General features: G+C 39.8%; 5 protein-coding genes across 5 annotated transcripts in view; 3 read left to right on the top strand and 2 right to left on the bottom strand.

The window, feature by feature from the left end:
* The first annotated feature begins 2,324 nt into the window (after window positions 1–2,324).
* LOC122078430 (ACT domain-containing protein ACR6-like) lies at window positions 2,325–6,079 on the top strand. Its single transcript, XM_042644403.1, has 8 exons — window positions 2,325–2,367; window positions 2,444–2,545; window positions 3,113–3,158; window positions 3,651–3,765; window positions 3,867–3,934; window positions 4,375–4,983; window positions 5,174–5,275; window positions 5,371–6,079. Exons 2-8 carry the CDS (start codon window positions 2,499–2,501, stop codon window positions 5,707–5,709), a joined length of 1,326 nt encoding a protein of 441 aa, XP_042500337.1. The 5' UTR covers window positions 2,325–2,367; window positions 2,444–2,498; the 3' UTR covers window positions 5,710–6,079.
* A 2,472-nt stretch (window positions 6,080–8,551) lies between these two features.
* Window positions 8,552–13,016, top strand: LOC122078222 (4-sulfomuconolactone hydrolase). Its single transcript, XM_042644114.1, has 10 exons — window positions 8,552–8,809; window positions 8,901–8,972; window positions 10,219–10,298; window positions 10,715–10,814; window positions 10,911–10,964; window positions 11,390–11,467; window positions 11,725–11,822; window positions 11,928–11,985; window positions 12,490–12,611; window positions 12,718–13,016. The coding sequence occupies exons 1-10, from the start codon at window positions 8,612–8,614 to the stop codon at window positions 12,872–12,874; spliced, it is 1,017 nt and encodes a 338-aa protein (XP_042500048.1). The 5' UTR covers window positions 8,552–8,611; the 3' UTR covers window positions 12,875–13,016.
* Window positions 13,017–13,563: 547 nt separating this feature from the next.
* Window positions 13,564–15,815, top strand: LOC122078216 (pentatricopeptide repeat-containing protein At4g21065-like). Its single transcript, XM_042644106.1, has one exon. The coding sequence runs from the start codon at window positions 13,867–13,869 to the stop codon at window positions 15,682–15,684; it is 1,818 nt and encodes a 605-aa protein (XP_042500040.1). The 5' UTR covers window positions 13,564–13,866; the 3' UTR covers window positions 15,685–15,815.
* LOC122078207 (pentatricopeptide repeat-containing protein At3g62890-like) lies at window positions 15,749–18,195 on the bottom strand. Its single transcript, XM_042644096.1, has one exon. The coding sequence runs from the start codon at window positions 17,921–17,923 to the stop codon at window positions 15,845–15,847; it is 2,079 nt and encodes a 692-aa protein (XP_042500030.1). The 5' UTR covers window positions 17,924–18,195; the 3' UTR covers window positions 15,749–15,844.
* A 1,403-nt stretch (window positions 18,196–19,598) lies between these two features.
* The window catches only part of LOC122078197 (protein ESSENTIAL FOR POTEXVIRUS ACCUMULATION 1-like), a 15,428-nt gene continuing 13,299 nt past the window's right edge, over window positions 19,599–21,727 (bottom strand). Inside the window, exons 11-12 of the mRNA XM_042644086.1 lie at window positions 20,698–20,849; window positions 19,599–20,263 (exon numbers count right to left, since the gene is read on the bottom strand). Coding sequence (XP_042500020.1) covers window positions 19,929–20,263; window positions 20,698–20,849 — 487 coding nt within the window. The 3' untranslated portion in view covers window positions 19,599–19,928. The remainder of the gene's footprint in view (window positions 20,264–20,697; window positions 20,850–21,727) is intronic.

The raw sequence follows: 21,727 nt of genomic DNA, 5'->3' as shown, positions 1-21,727 counted from the left end.
TCTCTCTCTCTCTCTCTCTCTCTCTCTCTCTCTCTCTCTCTCTCTCTCTCTCTCTCTCTCTCTCTCTCTCATTTAAGTTGAGAATTATCCTCTCATAAATTACACGTAATATAAGTTTTGATAATAGGAAAAATAATTGGCATGATTTCCATTTCTAGATTCCTATGAATGCCCTCTCACTTCCACCTATGGACCCACAATCTCTCTCATTAAATTATCAACTACATAATTCAATTTCTTACCCTTTATTGGTGGAAAACTACACTCTAGCACTGTAGCAAACCCTTTTCTTTAATAATAATAATTATAGTCTAAAGGGTTAAAGTGGGATCAAGATTTGTTGGGTTTGGCCACCTACCAAATGTAAACCTTACTAATAATAAGTAATGTAGCCTATTTGTGTTAGTCTATCTATTATGTAGCATCTATCTTTTAATGGTATAGGTGCACCAATTTTTCCACGAGAATCCATCCATACGATTAGGAATTGATGCATCATCAACCATATGAGAAAAAATTGAAAACGTATTTTACACATGTAATTCTTTCATGCTATCACATTTTTACTAGAAAATATATGATGCACTTTGTTTATCAAAAAATACAAATTTCGATTATTGACTAAGCATATGAGATGTCAATTTAAGTTGATAGCATGTAGAATTTTTCTGCCTGATATTTAGGAGAGAAATGGACCAAACATTTCCACCGGTGCACAGTTATACCATGATCTAGTTTCACATCCATTGTACCATTACCCTTTGTATATGCCGCCGCCCTAAAAGGTTTAATAAATGTAATGCGAGGGTGGCGACTGTGACCGTTACTATGAGACTGGTCCCCTACCCCCTACTCCACTCTCTCTTTGCGTCCGTTAATAACTTATTAACGTGGGTTGGCTCAAAGTCCATCATTGCCTTCTCTAATTTCTAATGGCTGGTGGACAATGGTCAACTAGCGTATACAATGGATCTAAAAATATATTACAGAATCGGTTTAAATCGGCTTGAATCAGTCAGAAACTAACAAAAATATTAAGAATCGGTATGAATCAATCAACATGCTGATTCTGATGCAATTGATCGATTCAATCATTTCGATACCAATTTTTAAAACCATTCTATTAATCTATGGAAATCTCATTGTTACTACAACCATGGTATAATATTGGACATCAGTCACCTTGGAAATCAATACAATACCAAATATAGATCCGATATAGATCAGTTCAATCAAACAATTTTGCCTCAATGTTTTTTGACAGATTTACCCTTATTTCGTATTATTCCATCGATACAGTATCAACTAATTATCTAGATTGATCTATAGCAATACAAATCCGAATTTCATCAATATCGTCGATCTGTGTTCAATACCTCAAATCATGACAACAATCATTATTTTGGATTTGACTCTTCAAATGTGTAACAGAGGTGATGGTTTAGATTCAATGAAACCTAATACAAGAGCATACATCGCAAGGCACTTTAAAAAGTTGGATCTGAGTTGCCGTCCGCCCATTGTATTTCTCTTCTTATATAGTCCCACCATTCATTGAGTTCTCCATGAGAGAGAGAGAGAGGGGCATCCCATGGTGGGGTTAGGGAATGACCTTTTTATCGCTTGGTGTTAATGTGTGATACTTTAGTAGACCTTTCCTATCAAACCGTACATAACACGTGCTGCGTGCGAAGACCGTTGGGCCTTATTTCAACTTTCGGTCGCTCGGATTTTGCTTTGGGAAAGTCTTAAAAACTAACCCTTCTTAGAAAGAAAGTCAAGAGAGTGAAGACTAAAGATTTTGCGTCGGTTAGTTATTAAAAAGGCCAAAAAAATTTACGTGCCAATCGCCGCCAAAGCTACCGGCAGAGATCCGACCACAGCGCACACGCGTCGGGATAAAGAAACGACACGTCACACACCTAGACTTCTCACGTGATCCTTGAAATTCTCCCCTTCGTGAGTTCATACCACGTGGAGCACGAATTACATAACTACAGAGATCAAGTTACCAACAACGGTTTATTTCCATCTGAGATTCCAATTCAACCGTTGATATCACCATATCTAGCCATACCACGTCCTACACCGATGCGAGATTACCTTTACCGCCAAAGTACCGAAGTCCAACCGCAGTGGAAGACTGGGGAGTGGAGCAGAGAATATAATTTCAGCCGGTTATTGATCAGACCGGGGCAGGTCTATAACTGCTTCTGTAGGCAATTGTATCTCGACACGTCAGCATCAAGCCGTACGTTAACCTTTGGGCAGACGGACCGGTTTGTTATGGCTTAAAGTCGGTTTTCTTAAGGCTAAGGTCTCTTCTCTCTCTTTCTCCTTCTCTTTCAGTGCCTTCTCTCGTCTCAGGTTAGACTTCCCTGAACTTAGGAACGATCTTTATATATCATCTCCTTGGAATTCCTTAAATTGTTTTACTTCTCAGGGTGGTTTTAGTCTCCTCAGTTATTGGGTTCGTTTGGACTTTTGATAATCCAAGAATGGATGATGAGTTTGCTAAGCTTATATGGAGGGTGAACCCACCAAGGTATTTGGAGTTTCTTCTTCTTCTTTTGTTTCTTTTCATACTTCAAATTACTTTTTCAATTTTGCCTTAACTTCTTGTCCTCTGTGACTTTTTTCTGGGAAGAGTTTTTGATTCTTCAGTAGTTTGTGGAGTTTCAAGTTTCTTTTTCAAGATATTCGTGCAAAGGGTCTCTGTCTTTAATCTTTTGAGATTTTTCTTGCTTCTTCGCTACCTTTAACTTCTGGGTTTTCTATATTTCATGTGCAGTGTGTTGTTTCTGTTCAACCTTCACCTTTTTCAGTCAGAATTTCCTTCTAGCAGGTTTTAATTGAAATGCTTTTCTGTGTAGTGAAGTGGCCCTGAAACTACTCATTTTGAGCTTTTTTTTTTTTTTTTTTTTTTGATCCACTGATCCAAAACTGTGAATAATTTTTCTATACAAAGAGCTGCTTTTAGATTTAGAATCCCTTTCTATAGAAATAGATGCTTTTTAGATTTAGAGTCCCTTCAAGCTCTTTCAACTTTTTCCCCCTTCTGACAGTTTGGTTCTTGTCTTTTTCAAATCTAATTTGCCTTTCGTTGATGCAGAGTTGTGATTGACAACGACGCCTGTGACCATGCTACTGTTATTCAGGTGAATCTTGGAACTCTATGTTAGTTTGATTCTAGATTTTGCAGAAACTTTGAACTCTATGTTAGTTTGATTACAAATTTTGCAGAAACTTGGTACTCTATGTTAGTTTGATTCTAGATTTTGCAGAAATTTGGAACTCTAAGTATGGTAGTTTGATTATACAATTTGCAGAAATTTGGAACCCTATGTTAGTTTGATCGTAGATTTTGCAGAAATTTGAAACTCTATGTTATTTTGATTCTAGATTTTGCAAAAACTTGTAACTATGTTAGTTTAATAATAAATTTTGCAGAAATTTGGAACTCTATGTTAGTTTGGTTCTAGATTTGCAGAAACTTAGTACTCTATGTTAGTTGAATTTTAGATTTTTCAGGACTTAGTTATCCTACCATGAAGGGTTTCTGTGTTCTTTCGTTACTCGCCTTTGTTGTAGTTTCTATGTGTTGTTTTAAGAGAAAAATCTTTAGAATTACTCAACTTCTTCTTATTTAGGTTGACAGTGTTTACAAGCATGGCATTCTCCTGGAAGTTGTTCAAGTGCTGACAGATCTAAACCTTATTATAACAAAAGCATACATCTCTTCCGACGGTGGTTGGTTCATGGATGGTATGATTACTTCTACAACTTCCGGTATCAAATTCAATGGAATACACAAAATTTTCTCTTTGTTCCTTATGCTCTGCTCTGTCCAAAACTTAATTTTTCAGTGTTCAACGTGACTGACCAAGATGGGAATAAAATCAGAGATGGGGAAACCATCGACTACATACAAAAGGTTAGCCATATTTTTACTACGGTTTGTCTCCTCCTCCTGCAAGAAATTCTTTCTAAGGTCTCTATTGCCCGTCTTCTGTGGATATCTACATTTTTCACCCTTGGGTAATGTAAAGATTTCAATATACAAGAAGGATTTGTGTTTGGTGTTTTGCCTTTGCTCAGCTAAATTTTTCAACTTCTCAAACTCTAAAATTGTTGATAATTTAAACTATCCAAATAAAAGTTTTTTGGTAAACTAAGTTTCCTAACACACTTGTAGTTCTGCAAGTCATTCCTCAATCCCATCTTGTAACCTATCACTCCCACCCCTGTAGTAAATTTTGGTTTGAATCCCCTTATAACTTGCTTATATTTGCCATATTTTTTCCCCTCTATATTTTCAAATTCGATTTTGTTGGATCATCTTTAACATCTCTTGTTATTGTTCAATCTTTGCAGACTATTGAAACTGATGCTTGCTTCTTACCCTCATTAAGAGGCTCTGTAGGGATGATGCCCTCTAAAGAACAAACCTCAATCGAACTAACTGGCACTGACAGGCCTGGTTTACTATCCGAAGTATGTGCTGTGCTTGCTGACCTTCATTGCCATGTGGTAGATGCTGAGATCTGGACACACAATGCTAGAGCAGCAGCTGTGGTTCATGTCATAGATGAGGCCACAGGGCGTGCCATTGAAGACCTAGAAAGGCTCTTAACAATCAAGGAACTCCTATGCAATGTCCTAAAAGGCAACAATGATTTGAAAGCAGCAAAAATGACACTTCCGGCCCCTGGTGTAATGCACACTGAGAGAAGGTTACACCAGATGATGTTTGCCGACAGGGATTATGAAAGGGTGGAAAGCCCAGGGCTTGAGGGAGCTGGTGATATGAGATCAAGACCCCATGTTACCATATTGGATTGCATAGAGAAGGATTATACTGTGGTTACTATCAGGTCCAGAGACCGGCCAAAGCTCTTATTTGACACCATATGTACACTAACAGACATGCAATATGTAGTGTTTCATGGAACAGTTGATGGTGGAAGGGAGGAGGCTTACCAGGTAAGCTGATGCTTGAAGAAAACCAACCTGGATTGTGAGAACATGATCTGTGGAAGTAATCAACTGGCCAATGTTGGTTCACTCCTATCACCAAGTCATGGTTCAGGAGACGTGGCTATTGATTGCATTTCCCAGATATTTGTTCAGTTAATGTGGCTTAGTTCTAACAATAGATATTGTCTTCATGAAGGAATATTATATCCGGCATGTCGATGGGTTCCCTGTAAGCTCGGAAGCTGAACGACAACGTGTGAAACAATGTCTTGAAGCAGCCATTGAGAGGCGGTCAGAGGTGAAGTATATTTACCACTCCCAGAGAAAATTTATGAGCAAGGGATACGAATATACGATACTAATGATCTTATATTTATTTCTTGGCCTTGGCAGGGAATGGAGCTAGAACTGTGCACCGAGGACCGGGTTGGACTTCTCTCAGACATTACCAGGATATTCCGGGAAAATAGTTTGTCCATTCAAAGAGCAAAAATTTCAAGAAAAGGTGGCAAAGCAAGAGATACTTACTATGTCACTGATGTCTCTGGTAACCTTGTTGATCCTAAGGCTATCGACTCAATTTGCCAACAGATTGGGCAAAGGATTCTGTGGGTGAAACAGAACCCAAGTTTGACTCCAAAACCTCCTGAGGAGGCCACTGGTTTCCTCTTTGGGAACTTGTTTATAGCTCGAACATTCCAAAATTTAGGGTTGATTAGATCGTACTCCTAGATTTCTCTTGAAATTTGCTGCTACATCCAATGTTGCACTCAACTTTATACAATTATAAGAATTAGTTAGGAGAAAACGTTTAGGAACCAGACACTGTTAAATGTCTTCTCCCCTTTGTGCAGAAGTGTCTGTGTATGTCATATTTCGAGTAGAAGAAACTCAGAAGCCCTAGTATATTGTATACTGGCAGGTTAGGTGTCTATACTTCTCTCAGTTCCGTTACTAAATTGTGTACAGATGTGCATACATTGTAAAAGAGAAAAGAGACCAGAAAGAGACTTGTACAGATACTATTGCTACAAGCAAAGTGATGTGAATGTTTGTAAATATTTATAAGTGTAGATCTCCTTGTAAATTTCATTGTTAGAAAGTCTCTCTCTCTCTCTCTCTCTCTCTCTCTCTCTCTCTCTCATTTTCCATTGTGCCTTTAATATCAGCCATATTCAGTTGCAGCCCAGGTTTGCTTGACATGTTAACCACATCATAATCTTAACATAGACCATTGATCAGCTTATGCTTGCAAACCCATGTGCCATTATAAGTATTTAAAACAGTTTGAAAAGTGTAGGAAGTGAGCTTATAGTAACGGTTGAGAAATCACAGTAGTCTATTCATGGTGGATAATACGGTTTAAGATTGGTCATCAAAATTTAACAATTGACCTGTCATAAGGGGGTCTCGAATCCAACTAGATGACCAATATGATTACAAGACCCTAGGGTATATACTTAAGACTAGGATGATTTACATCAACCTCCTCTGTCGTTTGCCAAAATTTCATAATCCCCTCTGAAAATCGAAAAATTACATTAAAACCCACTCAAACTAATACCGTGGGAGAGATGTTAGTTTTTTTTAATAGAAAAGATGATTTTACCTCCTCCTTCTTCTTCTTCTTCTTTTTCTTCTTCCGTCAAAAACCAGTTTCAGAAGTGCGGTGACAACTCCAACAGCACAACCACATCCATAGCCTCTACATCGCCAGTGCAACTCAATGCAAGTCGTGTTCTACTATTGATACAAAGTGTGGGATAATCATCTCTGATCAAAGTTCAAATTTTAGGGTTTTTTGTGTTGGATTCATGGAGGGTTTTACTCAAAAATGGAAACTCCTAGAACAGGACCGCAAACGTGAATTTGAACCAGAAGACTAGCGAGAGCGGGACCGAGAAGATGACCCCAAGTCCAAGCCCAATGGCGTGGCCGGACAACCACGACTAGGTGTCGTCATGTTTACTTGCAGAAGCCACAAACACCACCAATTGACCAAATACAGAAGGTTTAAAAAGACAAAAACCTTAGACAAGGGTTTTGCAGCTAGAAGCAGTGGGTTTACTAAGTTGCAACCTTTTGGGTTTCTTTTTCTATTGAAAACGAAAAACCACTGTTTTGGGGATATTTCTTCTCGGGGTTCACCGCCACCACCTCCTTCTCTATCCCCTCCGACACCTGTGGTGGCTTCACCGCAGTCTCCGATGTTATCACTACCGCCACTGTTGAGTAGTTCTACTCCTCCGCCTTCCCCTGTGGCATCGGTGGCCTCACCACCTCCACTGCCTCTGCCTGTTTTTGTCTCTCCACCTCCCCCACCTTCGGCAAACCCACCTAGACGACATGGCAACGCTGCTATACTCATTTGGCACCACCGGCGCCAGCAAGGGCGTGGTTTCATCATAACGGAACTCGATTGCGATGGTTCAGACAGTCCTGATCCGTTTCAGGTTGGAAGACGGAGAGCAGACCATCATCTGTACCGTCTCCAAAGATATGTACTTTTCCTTTTTTCTTCTTTTTTGACTGTGATATAAATCCAAGATGATCCAAGCAATCCTTCTTCATCATATCTTCAAGCGAGGAGACGATCTTGGCCTGCTTGATGGAGAGGTTGTCATGTTGTCCGATGAGAACGATGGGAAGACCTGTGCCGGAGAGTTTAGGGAGAAGGGGTTGAATGGTGAAGAAGAAGAAGAAGAAGAAGAAGAAGAAGAAGAAGGAGGGGGTAAAATCGTTTGTCCATTAAAAAAACTAACACCTCTCCCACGATGTTAGTTTGGGTGGATTTAAATATAATTTTTTTATTTTCAAGGGAGATTATGTAATTTTGGCAAACGACAAGGGAGGTTGATGTAAAAAACCCAATAATGGCAAGCTTCTTGCATAATATGATAGAACTTCCATATCATGATATAACTTTCTTCCTAAACTTGGGCATGACCTGTTGAGCAACTACTTTAATAATTGCAGTAATGTATAGGGAAAAGGTTGGGTATGTCACAAGTATACCGTAAATTAGCACCTACTGTGTCTATCTCTCTTCCCTTTTTTAAATGATCCTTATTTCCTTCTTGTATGAGGCTTTTATTACTATGAGGTATGGGAATGGTCGCAATGGAGCAAACTTATCGATTTTAGACAAGATAGTATATTATTTACCATTACAAATGACAAAATAAACACACGTGAAAATTGAAATCTTACTAAATGGTTTTTCTGAGTTCTCAAATTCTCACATACTAGTCAACTAATAACTTAAATTTTGGAAGAACTCAACCCCATAAATCGATTTACAAGACAGAGAACCTAAAACCGTATCACATCGAATTTCTTTCGAAACCGTCCAAAGATTAACTCATATGATTGACATGAGATCGTAGCACACAACTTGATGATTGCATCACTGAGTCTCGGAGTCCAGGGGGTGACTTAACTTCGCCCCAAATCTTGTCAAATGGCATAGACCACTTGTCCCAAATTAGGTAAATCACAAACTGGGTATCTTTATTCCGAGAATGCCCTTAGATGCTTTTTATGCTCATCGAATTGGTTGGGTGACTCACCCAAATGAGTAGTCGAAAGCACGGTTCGGAAAACAAAAAAGGCATCGCGTGTATACTACTCCGTCATGGCGGTAAGCCTGAAACCTCTGCTCTCAGTTTCGACCTCCCATTTCCCTTTTTTTTCTTCGCTACTTCCGAAACCTTCCTCGGCCAAACTCAGATTTCGAAGCTCTGCTACGAAGATGGCGATGGTTGGGTCTGAGAAGGTTTTCCATCCCAAAATCATCGATTCTCACTTGCATGTCTGGGCATCTCCTGAAGAGGTGAGATTATACCCAAATTTGAAGAAACCCCATCTCTGCTTAATCGTAGTTGTCTCGTTCTTTTAAGCATTTTTTTTCTCTTTCTGGGTAGGCTGCCGACAAATTCCCTTATTTCCCTGGCCAAGAACCGTCATTACCTGGAAGCGTTGATCTATTGCTCAAGGTGCGACTCTTATCGTCATCTCCTGTTCTTATTTTTATTGCCATTTGTTTATTTCTCGTTTTTTTCTTCATCTTATATTTGGTATGCGATACTGGATAAGCTCGACACAAGAAAACTATATCCTCCTAAGTATAGCCGGAGATGTTGGTAGTGCCTAGTCTAGAAAAAATTTTGCCCTTTACAAAATTGTTCTTACTGATCTGATAAATTAGATGAAGAGGGGAACATATTTATATTACTGACAGTAACCGTTTGAACTGGTACTGTCTGCTCTTTCTTATGTAAATGCCCACTATGATAATCTGTGTAATTCCTGTTTGAACATTCTTGTAGTCAACCTAATGCACAGCACAGTATCTACTAAAGGTGAATCTAGAGATGATATGTAACAACATGTTGTAATCAATTTAGGGGATTCACATGTGATTGTCTTCCAGTACATGAACTCTTATATGAGGTCATTGATCATGCTTCTGATTGCTTTGTACTTCGACTTCTCATTTTGGAGATTGTTGTGATTTTTTCTTGCAGCATCTCTTCAACCTGGTCAGATCTGTATTATAGAGTGACAATTGCATTTAATAAGTTTAAAACATAAATTTTGAATTTTGTTCATACCATGTAACTGGATAAGGTTTAATTCAATTTAACTTTAGTCCTTCCCTTTTGGGGTCTGAGACGGTTTTCAACATCTGCTGTATCTGGGAATTCATTAAGAGATGTGAATTGATTTTGTCCTTGCTTGCATCCCAAGGATAGCTTATTCAGTTTCTTTGCACAAAATACGTAGTGGATGCTTAAAACTGGAGGAAATTAGATTTTTTCTACATACTTGACTCGACTCTTTTGGTTCATCATATATTTGGAAAGTTATAAAAGAATTATGGAGCAGGATATGGCAAGTTGGTTAATTCTTGTCTTCTATATTGAGAAATCATTTACTGAATGGTTTTATATAATTTATGCTTCCTATTTATGATTCACTTGAGCCCCTTGTTAATTTCATCATCCGTTTTATTTTGTTGACTTTCTCTATTTAGAGAGGGAATGTTACATGTGTCTTCATAATTCTGGGGGAATGTTATGAGGACCAAGGATTGAGTCCTGACTTCAGCTACCATCCAAATGCAGTGCTTTTGTTCCCATGGATCCTGCAAAGAAAAAGGGAGGGGGTTATACTCAGTAGTTGAAGTGCAAAAAAGTGATATATACATGGTCATTGATTTTCCTTTGCTTGCTACTGCAGTGCATGGGAGAAGCAGGAGTGGATGGTGCTCTAATTGTCCAGCCTATCAATCATAAATTCGATCATTCTCTAGTAACAAGGTCAGTAAACTCTAAACCCACTCTTTCATTCCTTCCACCAGGCTAGCAAGTGGCCTGAAGATGAAGTTTGAATCCAAATCCAATATCAGCACCTACATACATCTGCTATTCTGTCTATCTATTCATTTATACCGTGTCAAATTAGTAAACCACTTATTGGATGATATCGCCACCCATCACACCAAATAAAAATTTTCGTTAAAAAATTCAGCACTTCATGCATCAGGTCCAAAATGTGGTCTTTCAAATTGAATTACCAGGGCTGCAGATGATCAAGTCATCTAAATATGCTGACAAATGTATCAATTGTAATAGCATTTCTTGTGCTAATTAGTTTTCAATTTTGATGCTTTATTAATTTTCAAAACCCAATAAACAGCTGCCATTGCCTTACTGAAAATTTTATGCTGACATAGTGTCCTAAAGACATACCCATCCAAATTTGTTGGTTGTTGCCTTGCGAACCCTGCAGAAGATGGAAATGGGATTAACCAGCTAGAGCATCTCATTTTGAAGGTCATTTTCACAACATGACATCATCAGACTGCAACTTATTTATTTTTCCTTTTTACATCTCGGGTAACTCACTCACTGAATCCTGTTGTACAATAGGATGGGTATCGTGCTGTTCGCTTCAATCCATATCTTTGGCCTTCTGGTCAGCGGGTATTTGTTCTTCTTAACCCTGGCCTAGTTCCTACTCAAAATGATTTGTTAAAGACGTAAAACAGATTTGAAAATATTGTAGACATTGGCAACTCTTGAAGCTTTTTATTAGAACCTAAACTTGATGCAATACAAATTCTTGCATTTACCTTCTCTTTCTCTCTGTCATATATTCTTATTTGTGAGAGGAATAATATACAAAATGGCATGTAGTTAAGCTGCTTCCTTGCTTTCACCTAAAAATTGCATTCTTGCATGGTGATTTCTATCTGCTGACTAATGGAATCCCAAGATATAGCCCAGAAAGAGAGATTTATGATAGTCCTAATCATGGTTTCTGATCCCCTTCGATGTATGGAATAAAAGGCTTTTCCTGTTCTTTATCATGATGCAAGTATTTATGGTGTTTTAATTCATCCATGCAGATGACAAATGAAATTGGCAGAGCAATGTTCTCTAAGGCTGGAGAACTTGGAGTACCCGTGGGTTTCATGTGTATGAAGGTATTTCAATTAAATGATGTCTCTGTAGATGAAATTTATAGCTTTATGTTCTGGTGAATCAATGATAGCTTGTGTTGTTTAGCTAGTACCTGGTAGGAGGTCTATTTATTCCATTAGATTTTACTATTGCTGTTATTGTTAATTTTCTTTTTGTTTTTTCCTGCTGAGGTGGATCACTAATTTACTAAATTTTCCAATACAATGTGTACTAGAAACTTTGCGTAATTAAGTAGTCACTTGGAAATTATTCTTTGCAGGGTCTCAATCTTCATACTGCAGAAATTGAGGAGCTTTGCTCAGCTTTCCCTTCAACAGTTGTGTTACTTGATCATTTGGCTTTCTGCAAACCACCCATGTCTGTTTGTTGTTATATAGTTGCTTTCTTGCTGTGGTTTCTTTTTTGACGTTCAAATAGCTCTTGAGTTGAGAGTGATAACCATTCTATGCATCTTCTCGACAGAAATGGTGAGGAAGAGAAGGCCTTTTCTGCTCTTCTAAAGCTGTCTCGATTCCCACAGGTATGATTCTACCTCAGCACTATGACTACATATTATGTCGTGAGGAATCTTTATAGTTTAATCCTTAACTGATGTTTCCAATTTAAGAAGTTGCAATGTCTTTTTTCGGGAGGGGGATTTTCAATCAGCCGCTGGTTCAAAGTGAGCCAACATGCCCTGGATATTTATGAAATGTTTCATTTTTCGTTCATTACCCTCTGATCTCAGGATCTTTTTACTTGCATGTTACTAGATTTATAGCTGAAAAAAGATAGGGCAGCTGTTGTCTCAGTCAATGTTATTATTATCTACTTCACTCCATAAAATGGGCTCTCAGGCCTTAATTCTTTAGTGGTCACTGTAAAGCTATTCATCAATGAGTATTGGCCTAAGGTCTGCTAACGCATGCCAGTACAAAATCTGTGTTTACGGTTTTGAGCTTATACTTAAATGTTATACTGGGCTATAATTCTTTAGGACCATCATTCTGTTAAGTATAGAATTGAGCAGCTATTATTTGATCAGGTCTATGTGAAGTTCAGTGCTTTGTTCCGGGTGTCGCGGAAGCCATTTCCATATGAAGATACATGCCAACTACTTTCCCAAATTGTGTCAAGCTATGGTGCAAACCGTGTAATGTGGGGCAGGTAGTTTTTTTCACTTTTTTGTCATTTTGGAGGGGTCAATAGTTGGGGAAGAACTGAGGAAAAGCATCTTACCTTTTTTTCTCTTGTTGTGAATCAACTGTGGCAGTGATTTCCCATTCGTTGTGCCAGAATGTGGTTATAAAGAAGCAAAAGAAGCTGTGTCACTTATTGCCAGTCAAGTACCATTACCGACTTCTGATTTGGAGTGGATAATGGGGAGAACGGCGATGCTACTTTTCCAAGATTCATGGATTGATTCATAGGCAGCTCATTAATATTATGAAAATGATCATTACAATGTAAAGCTTTTCATTTTGAACATAGAATCGGGACATCTACTCAAGTTTTTCAGAGGAAAGTTTTTCTTCACTGTGGGTAAATAGAATACAGATGCCTTTGGCACCATTACAGGAGTCTCATCCAACTACCATAACCCATGGATTAAGAAATTCTCAATGAGTTTTTATCTGGTTTTGGGGGCTTTGGTTTTAATGGAATGATAACCAAGGCACTCTGTTAAGGTGGGCCCCTGAGATAATGCTTTTATATATTAGCATTGGTGTTCATGCTTATTTTAATAAGAATATTATAGGTGGAATGTCTTGAGGTTTTAAGATGAGTTATCGCTTCAAACCATATCCATCATTTGAAATTCCAATGCACTTCACAAGATTGATCCGGATCGGAATTGACCAGAATCAGTGGAAATCTGGAAGAAACAAAAAAATAAAAAATAAAAAGCATCTGAAACCCTAGTAGTATGTCCACTACACACCAAATTTTTTGGGTAAGAGAATAAACAAATGGTGGATCCAAAGAGTCCCTTTTCGAATGGTGATGTAAAATTGTGACCATGGGATGAAATTTAAAAAAAAATATATATATATATATATATATTTTTTTTCTTTTCTTTTCTTTTATTGCCTCCTAAACATAGCCTTAATAAATGGAATTCCATCGCCGAGGTTGGACTATAGCTACGACATTTTGAAAAGAGGCACGATGAATGAGGCACTGGCAGAGGCATGAAAAGCGAGACGTCAAGAATCATTGAATCCTTGTCTAGACATGTGGCACTCTTTCAGGTAGCTATGGATAAGACCTGGGCGATGAACGCAAAGGAGGAGAAGAGCAGGACCCATATAAATGAGAGTATGAGAGTGATTGAATCACTAGCTCACTATCCCAGGTGTTGGAACAGTGGAACAGAATACACAACCGAAGGTTCTTCCCAAGTTTAGTGCTAATCCAACCAATGCATTCTGCAACTACAGGAAATTACAGAACCAAGATACATAATCCCATTCCCACCAGATCATTGGAAAATTCCGATCCTGTATCGCATCATCGACCTCAATTCCTGCATCTTCCGCTGCTAAAAAGATGCACCCATTTGATCCACTTGAAGCAAATCCACGCCCAAATCATCAAAACCACCGGCTCCTCCCACCAAACCGACAATCTACTTGCCAAACTCGTTTTCTCATTGCTGGGTTCATCCCAAATGGACTATGCTCGCCGAGTGTTCGAGGAGATGTCGGAACCATCCACCTTTGTTTTCAACACGATGGCCAGGGCCAATGCACTTCACGGATCTCGCAAACACGCGATCGAACTATACATCCAAATGCGATCTCGGGGACTTGAACCCGATAACTTCACCTTCCCAATCCTACTGAAGGCCTGTGAGAATGTTAATCAAGGGAAAGGAGTGCATTCTCTCATTCTAAAAGGTGAAGGCTTTGCGTCCGATATATACTCTCAAACGGCTTTGGTCCACTTCTATTCAAGCCACGGTGATCTGGAATGTGCCCGGTTGGTGTTTGATAAAATGGCGGAGAGGAATGTGGTTTCATGGACTGCAATGATCACGTGTTACATGAAACAAAAGAAGTACAACGAGGGCCTCGCTCTATTCCATCAGATGCAAATTGCAGGAGTTGAGATCAATGAGCTTACTCTTGTCAACGTGCTCTCTGCTTGTGCCCACCTTGGAGCTTTTGAGATGGGGAAATGGGTTCATGGATATATCGACCAGAACCAAATTTTCTTGAACTCTACTCTTGCTACTGCCCTCATAGACATGTACGTGAAATGTGGATACATCAATGAAGCTTCCCAAGTTTTTGAAAAGCTACCTGAGCGGAGTGTCTGCTCATGGAATTCAATTATAGGAGGGTTTGCTATGCATGGTGACGGAGATGAAGCACTTGAGAGATTCAAGGATATGGTAGCGAGTGGAACAAGACCGGATCACATAACATTCATTGGAGTTCTATCTGCCTGCAACCATTCTCGACTGGTAGACAAGGGTAGGGAGTACTTCAACTCAATGAAAAGGGTGTATGAGCTTGAACCCAACATAAAACATTACGGGTGCTTGGTAGACCTCTTGGGAAAGTCGGGGCAATTGGATGAGGCTTACAAGGTCATCAAAGAAATGCCCATGGAACCCAATGGAGTTCTGTGGGGAGCATTGCTTAATGCCTGCAGAGCCAATGCAAATGTTGAACTAGCCGAGATTGCAATGGAGCAACTTGTTGAATTGGAACCCTTCAATGATGGAAACTATGTCCTCATGTCAAACATCTATGCTGCCCAGCTTCAGTGGAACAATGTTGCTAAGGTAAGAAGATTCATGAAAGAGAGATTGATTCTGAAGACCCCTGGTGGTAGTTCAATTGAGATTGGGAACACTGTACATCAGTTTATGGCCGGAGATTGCAGGCATCCCAATTCCAAGGAAATATATTCCATGTTAGATGATGTTTCAGAAAGGTTGAAGACAGTGGGCTTTGTCCCTAGAACTAGCCAGGCGTTACTTGATGCCAATGAAGAAGAGAAGAGGAGAGCTTTATGTCACCACAGTGAGAAGCTAGCTATTGCCTTTGGACTCATCCGCACAGTACCTGGAACTCCCATAAGAGTACTGAAGAATCTTCGAGCTTGCAGCGATTGTCATCTAGCAACAAAACTGATCTCGAAGATTTACGGCAGGGAGATAATTGTCAGAGATAGGAACCGCTTCCATCATTTTAAGGATGGAGCATGTTCCTGCAATGATTGTTGGTAAAAAAATCATTACATGTGAACTGCTAGAATCCCTTTTAACTTATTGGGTCTCTAGAGATTTTCACTGAAAAAAACAAAAACTAATTGTTTGGCATTAGCAATTAATAATTATAACAAGCTCTTCTGCATGAATTTTTTATACAGTGGAATTAGATACACAATTACCAAAAATCAGAACAAGAGCAAGAACCATCACTGAAATGGTGGAAACGGTTGCAATCTCTTGCAATTATAGTCCTTTTATAATACTTAGAGACCACCTTCATGAAAAGATGGCAATCATCGCAGACACGGAGATTCTTAACAATCCGAATTGGAGTTCTGTGTTGCGTACTAAGGAGCCCAAAAGCAACAGCCAACTTCTCGCTATGGTATAGAAGTGCTTGTTCCTTCTCATCTAAGTTGACATCATGCAAAGCAGAAGAGGTTTGTGGTACATATCCTTCAGTATTCAATCTTGAAGCCATCTGCTCCAGCATCTCATATATCTCTTTGCAATGAGGATGATCTCGGTCTCCAGCAAAGAATTCATAGACATCATTGTTCACCTCAATTGAACTGCATCCAGGCTTCTTAATCACCCCCTTTTCCTTCATCATCTTCCTCAGGTTTGCTGCTTCATTCCATCTTCCAGCCTGAGAGTATATGTTTGACAATAGCACATAGGTCTCACCACTTTGAGGCACCAATTCTATAAGACGAAGTGCTACTTGTTCAGCTAGCTTGACTTTGCCATGAATCCTGCAAGAGCTAAGCAATGTCGCCCACACTACCGGATGGGGCTCCATTGGCATGCTCTTCACAAGTTCATGAGCCTCTTCCAAGAACCCTGCACGACCGAGAAGATCAACCATACACCCGAAATGTTCCATTTTTGGCGTCAACCCAAATTCTGCAGTCATCATTTCAAAGTATTTCCTTCCAAAATCTACCAAACCCGCATGGCTACAAGCCTTCAATAACCCAACAAATGTGACATCACTGGGTTTGATCCCTGTGCTTGTCATGTAAGTGAAAACTCTAAATGCCTCCTCTGCCTTCCCGTGCATTGCCATTACCTCAATCATCGTGCTGCACAAGAAGGTATCCTTCTTGTTGGCTTCATCAAAAACTCGCTGCGCATCCTCCAATCCTCCACATTTGCCATACATATCTATCAGCGCTGTATTGACATAAATATCCATCTTGATTTGAAGCCTACAAATATAAGCATGAATCCACTGCCCATTATCCAAGGCCCCAAGATGAGCACATGCTGGAAGCACTGCCACTACTGTTACCTCATTGGGCTTGATATCCGAGAGTTGCATCATTCTGAACAACTCCAGTGCCTCTGTGAATAGTCGGTTATGCACATAACAAGTTATTACCACATTCCATGACACAACATTTCTCTGTGGCATCTCATCAAAGAGTCTCCTCGCGGCCTCACACTGCCCAACTTTGGAATAGCCCGAGAGTATGGAGTTCCACGAGATAAGGTCTCTCCCCGGCATTTCATCAAACAAGCGGTGTGCGGTGTCTATGTCCCCGCACTTGCAATACATATCGATCAGAGTGTTCCAGGACGAGATGTTCTTTTCGGGCATCCCATCAAAAAGCTGCTTGGCCCTACTAAACTCACCGCATTTGACATAGCCAGCAATCATGGTGTTCCAACAGATCACATCTCTGTCACTCGTTCTATCAAAAACCAGGCGCCCACAATCGGAGAGACCACAAGCACAGTACATGTCGATAAGTGCGGTCCGCACAATAACCCTTGAATCAAAAGCCGTTTTGGTGATTAGCCCGTGTAACTCTTCCCCGACATCGATCCTGGCTAAGCTAGAAGCTGACCTCAGAACAACAGGAAACGTGAAAGAATCACAAGGAACAGAACGAGCCCGCATTATGGAATAGAGGCGGAGAGCTTCGTGATGGGCTCCTGTTTCGGAGTATCCTTTGATCATGGCATTGTAGAAGAAGGGCTTGGGTCGAGGGATCGCATCAAAGATTTGACGAGCGTAATGGATGGAATTGGAGAGGGAGCAGCATAAGAGGAGCTGCCCCGAGACAAGATCATTGCCGGTGAGGCCGGTCTTGTAGATGTGGGCATGAAGGGTTTTGAGTTGGGGTAGGGTTTTGGGAGATTTGAGAGAACAGAAGAGCCATTCTTCTATGGGTTTTTGGGACGAGTTTGGATCCTCCAATCTCTGGGGTGGTGGAAGAGATAAGATGGAAGGAGACAAGCAAGCCATATCGGCTGCTAAATCTCTATAGTCCGTCTCCCTGCCATTGGAAACGATGGAGTTTGCTGCGACCACAGGGATTTACATATAATAATTCTCTCTCTCTCTCTCTCTCTCTCTCTCTCTCTCTCTCTCTGCATGAAAGTTTCGGCTCTCTTCTTTTGCTTGAGAAGTTCATTCGGGTTACGCATAAAATGCATTTATTCGGAAAAAAAAAAACTAAACTAAACTCCGGAATAAACCCATCAACTTGGAAATAATTTTTTTTGGGAGAGGGTTCCCAAATGGCAGGTGAAGCTTCCATCATATGATAAACTGATCATTTCACTCTCCACTGTATCAAGGTATCAATACCGACATCTATCAATGGTATCAGCTCATGGAGAGTCCAATCCAATAAATAAAATCCAAAAATACGTTGAACTGGTTTAGTAATGATCTAATTCAATTATGAGTATATGTAAGTAGAGAAAAGAACACTACCAAATTGTGCCGAGACATAGGGAAGGTAAAATGACAAGCCCTCCTCCTGGATGTCTGGACATGCATTCCCATTGGCCTCCACAATAGTGAAGAACCACCTACTAGTTAACGTTCTCTCACACATTAAATTGTTGACAGAGTTTCCCTTCACCTTGAATCGGTATCATTGGATTGCTAAGGAAGAGGATAGTTTCAACTCCATCAATAAGCACTGAGAGCAAATCAGGTTCACGTACAAGAACGACCCTGATCCGAGGATTTAGAATCAATTTTCTCTCTTCATTTAGTAGATTCTAAATCCATGGACAGGAAGTACAAGAACATTCTCGTACGTGAACCTGATCCGTTCACATAAGCACTCACCTTAAATAACGAGGGCAAATGGAATTATTCATTAGCTAATTGTTGTTTCGAGTTTACCAATAAAGATTGGCCCTAAATCGTGAGGGGGAAAACAACTCTTCCTTCTCTACTGAAAAACATGTCTTTCATTGTCCCAAAGAATTTTGAAAGCTATGCTAAAAAATTTGAACAGATCCTCTCTAGGGGCATTAGAGGCCCAGCGTGCATCTGACGCCAATGCCAGGAAGGACCTGGACTTCTGGAGGAACCACCCATGTGTTGGACTATGTGCCAAGCCCTCCCAGGTCCCAGCCATTGTATGCACACTGGGCCTCAAGTGGCACTGGAGACGATCCGGTTCTAAATTTTTTTGGCTAAACGTGCTAGTTTCTGCTCATGTTGCCTTGGATGGGACACAGGACCAGACGAGCCTGCACTAAGATGAAAGCTTCGTCTCTCAGTGCTTCACCATTGTTCCTCTCCCTTGGCTTTGGTAGATAAAACCATGCAGCAACAACAGATGAGTTAATGCATATAATTCTTGTTTTATTTATTAAATGAGGGTGGGAACAGCCACAATAGATTGTTATCACCATCTTCCGTGTATCTCGACTGCATCTGCCATAGTTCTGCAATCTGTCAATAAAAAGCGCGCGGTGGGAGACGAGAACAGTAACTTAAAGAGTCAAAACTAGACCACAAAAACTTCCGTCTCCAGAAAACCCAGAAAAACAGAGAAATCCTGACATAATCGGATCTAGAGTGTCAAAGCAAAAGACCAACTACTAGATAACGAAGAGTTCACCAAAGATAGGAAGTTTAAATCCAATCTATACAACAATGCAGTCATACACATAAGTAAAAGAAAACCGGGGGTTTATGATGATCATTTACTTCATTAGCTAAACCTCCCCTATGACAAAAAATTGACATCTATGATCTATCTATACAAAGCTTGTCTCTAAACTACAATTTGTCACAATTTTATATGGGGCTCCCTTGATTTCCAAAATTGAATCAGGCTATCCCCCGACATGAAAGATAAAGGAGAAAGGAAACAAATGAAAAAAATACCATACGATGCTTTACAAAAGATGCAAACACCATACAATGCTTTACAAAAGATGCAAACATGTACAATTTGAAGGGTTGAAAAAAAAAAATAAGGTAAGAGCAACCCAGTGACTGGTTAATCTTCAAGGCGTTGAATCTCGCCCATCATGATTCGATTGCTGGAGACTTTAAAACCAAGGAGAGTAGGATCAATTTGCCTCCCTTTCTTCCCTTTCTTTTTACCACTCCGGCTCCCTTGTGTATTATCAGATGACTCTGAAGATCCAGCCATGGTATCGGCCTCTGTCAGCGCTGGCTTCTTAACAGTGCTTTTTAGCATGTCTATAAATGAGGTATCCGACACATCAGCATCACTACAAGATGAAGTCCGCCGAAATCGTACATCTGTCTTACCCGAAGCAGTTTCAGAAACCTGGCTTCCTAGATTCCCTCCAGATTCTCGTCTCCCTTCTGAGTCAGATACAAGTAGAGTAAAAAAAACACAAGCATTACTAAGGACCAATGAGAAAGAGATGCAGACTAGAGGGCAAGAAAAAAATTGGAGATATACCATACCCCAAGATGGCTCCATCCGGTTTCATGTAAATTAAGAAAAATAGAAAATTCTTGTCATGATTGTGTAACTTAGAATTTTACAAGCATGGTAATTGGCTTAGATCTGCCATATTTTTCTACCCAAATAAAAGTAAAAGTGAGGTAAATTTAATTATTTTATTTCCCAAGTTTTGGTATTAGTTACACTGGAAATGATTAGAAAAGTCATTAATTTCAAGGCCGATGGCAATTTTATTTAGCAATAGTGCAATAACCAAAAAACCCTTGCAATAATTATCAGCATGAACTGTTTCCCACATATAAACCAAAGTTAAATAGGCTGTCCATACCATCAGGCAGAGCAGTATTCATCAGATTTTTCCCCTTAATGGAGGGGGCGGAGGCTAGCTCCGACAATGCTTCATGGGATGATAGAACACGCGAGACAGGTGGATGTTTTGGCAACGAGTTATCCATCCCTCTTGATAGCATGGATGATACCCTGTCAGACAATAAAAAAATGCATTTAAGAACCAATGGCGGTCAAAACAAAAAAGCATGTCAGAAACATTGGCTGTCCAAGTCATTGACAAGACACCATTTGCTCTACTGTTACAAGTACTGGATAGTTCCGTAAAATTTTTGCTTATACAAATATATAAGAGTAAGTGCTCCCATTACACACTCAACTCTTTCCAGGACACTTCACTTTGGTATACTTTATGTTTATATTATCTGACATTTTTATTTATGCAGGCATTTGGTATGATTTATTGTTCTTATTTTAAATATAAATCAAAATAAAAATATTTCTATTTATGCACTAGCTGTTAATGAGCATGCACTCATAACAGCTTAAATTGAGGGCAATCCGGTCATTCCCATTATTTTTAAGAGAAACCTATCTAAACCATCCTCCATATTTTCCTTCCCCGTGTGACTGTTTGAGAAGAAAACACATGAGAGAATGGCAACCCTTGAACAGAAATCAGGTATTGTTCTCTCACTTTCTCCCTCTCATCTCACCCTCTTCTGTTCATCACTCTATTTCCAAAGGCGAGAAACCCTAGTGATTTCAGAAACTGGGCTGATGCCCTCTGTCACAGACCCATCAACCTTCCCCATTACTGCAAACCCTCACAAGACCAAGCCCACCACCACCATCATAGAGGAGGATCAATTCTTTTTGTTTAACCAATGTTAGAATACAAACAACTCAATCCACCCCCCCCCCAAACCAGTGTTCTTGAATGATAAAAGGGATTTAAAGAAGAGTAACAAATGACGGTTAAAACAAATCGCAGGTCCCAGACACATTTTCCATCATGAATCTGTTGGCAACAAATTAAAGATTGATGATTCTACTGGATTTCACCCCAC

This window comes from Macadamia integrifolia, chromosome 1 (assembly GCF_013358625.1).
Source record: "Macadamia integrifolia cultivar HAES 741 chromosome 1, SCU_Mint_v3, whole genome shotgun sequence".
Lineage (NCBI taxonomy): Eukaryota > Viridiplantae > Streptophyta > Magnoliopsida > Proteales > Proteaceae > Macadamia > Macadamia integrifolia.
Note: the sequence above shows the minus strand (reverse complement) of the source record. Positions and strands in the feature narration are given on the sequence as shown.

What these genes read in the sequence shown, in the direction of transcription:
- LOC122078430 (XM_042644403.1), top strand. Translation starts at nt 2,499, where the DNA reads ATGGATGATGAGTTTGCTAAGCTTATATGGAGGGTGAACCCACCAAG. An exon ending in TGGAGGGTGAACCCACCAAG is followed by an intron (nt 2,546 to 3,112) that starts GTATTTGGAGTT and finishes TCGTTGATGCAG; the next exon opens with AGTTGTGATTGACAACGACG. An exon ending in GAAGGGAGGAGGCTTACCAG is followed by an intron (nt 4,984 to 5,173) that starts GTAAGCTGATGC and finishes GTCTTCATGAAG; the next exon opens with GAATATTATATCCGGCATGT.
- LOC122078216 (XM_042644106.1), top strand. Translation starts at nt 13,867, where the DNA reads ATGCATTCTGCAACTACAGGAAATTACAGAACCAAGATACATAATCCC.
- LOC122078222 (XM_042644114.1), top strand. Translation starts at nt 8,612, where the DNA reads ATGGCGGTAAGCCTGAAACCTCTGCTCTCAGTTTCGACCTCCCATTTC. An exon ending in GATCATTCTCTAGTAACAAG is followed by an intron (nt 10,299 to 10,714) that starts GTCAGTAAACTC and finishes ATGCTGACATAG; the next exon opens with TGTCCTAAAGACATACCCAT. An exon ending in GCTTTCTGCAAACCACCCAT is followed by an intron (nt 11,823 to 11,927) that starts GTCTGTTTGTTG and finishes TCTTCTCGACAG; the next exon opens with AAATGGTGAGGAAGAGAAGG.
- LOC122078207 (XM_042644096.1), bottom strand. Translation starts at nt 17,923, where the DNA reads ATGGCTTGCTTGTCTCCTTCCATCTTATCTCTTCCACCACCCCAGAGA.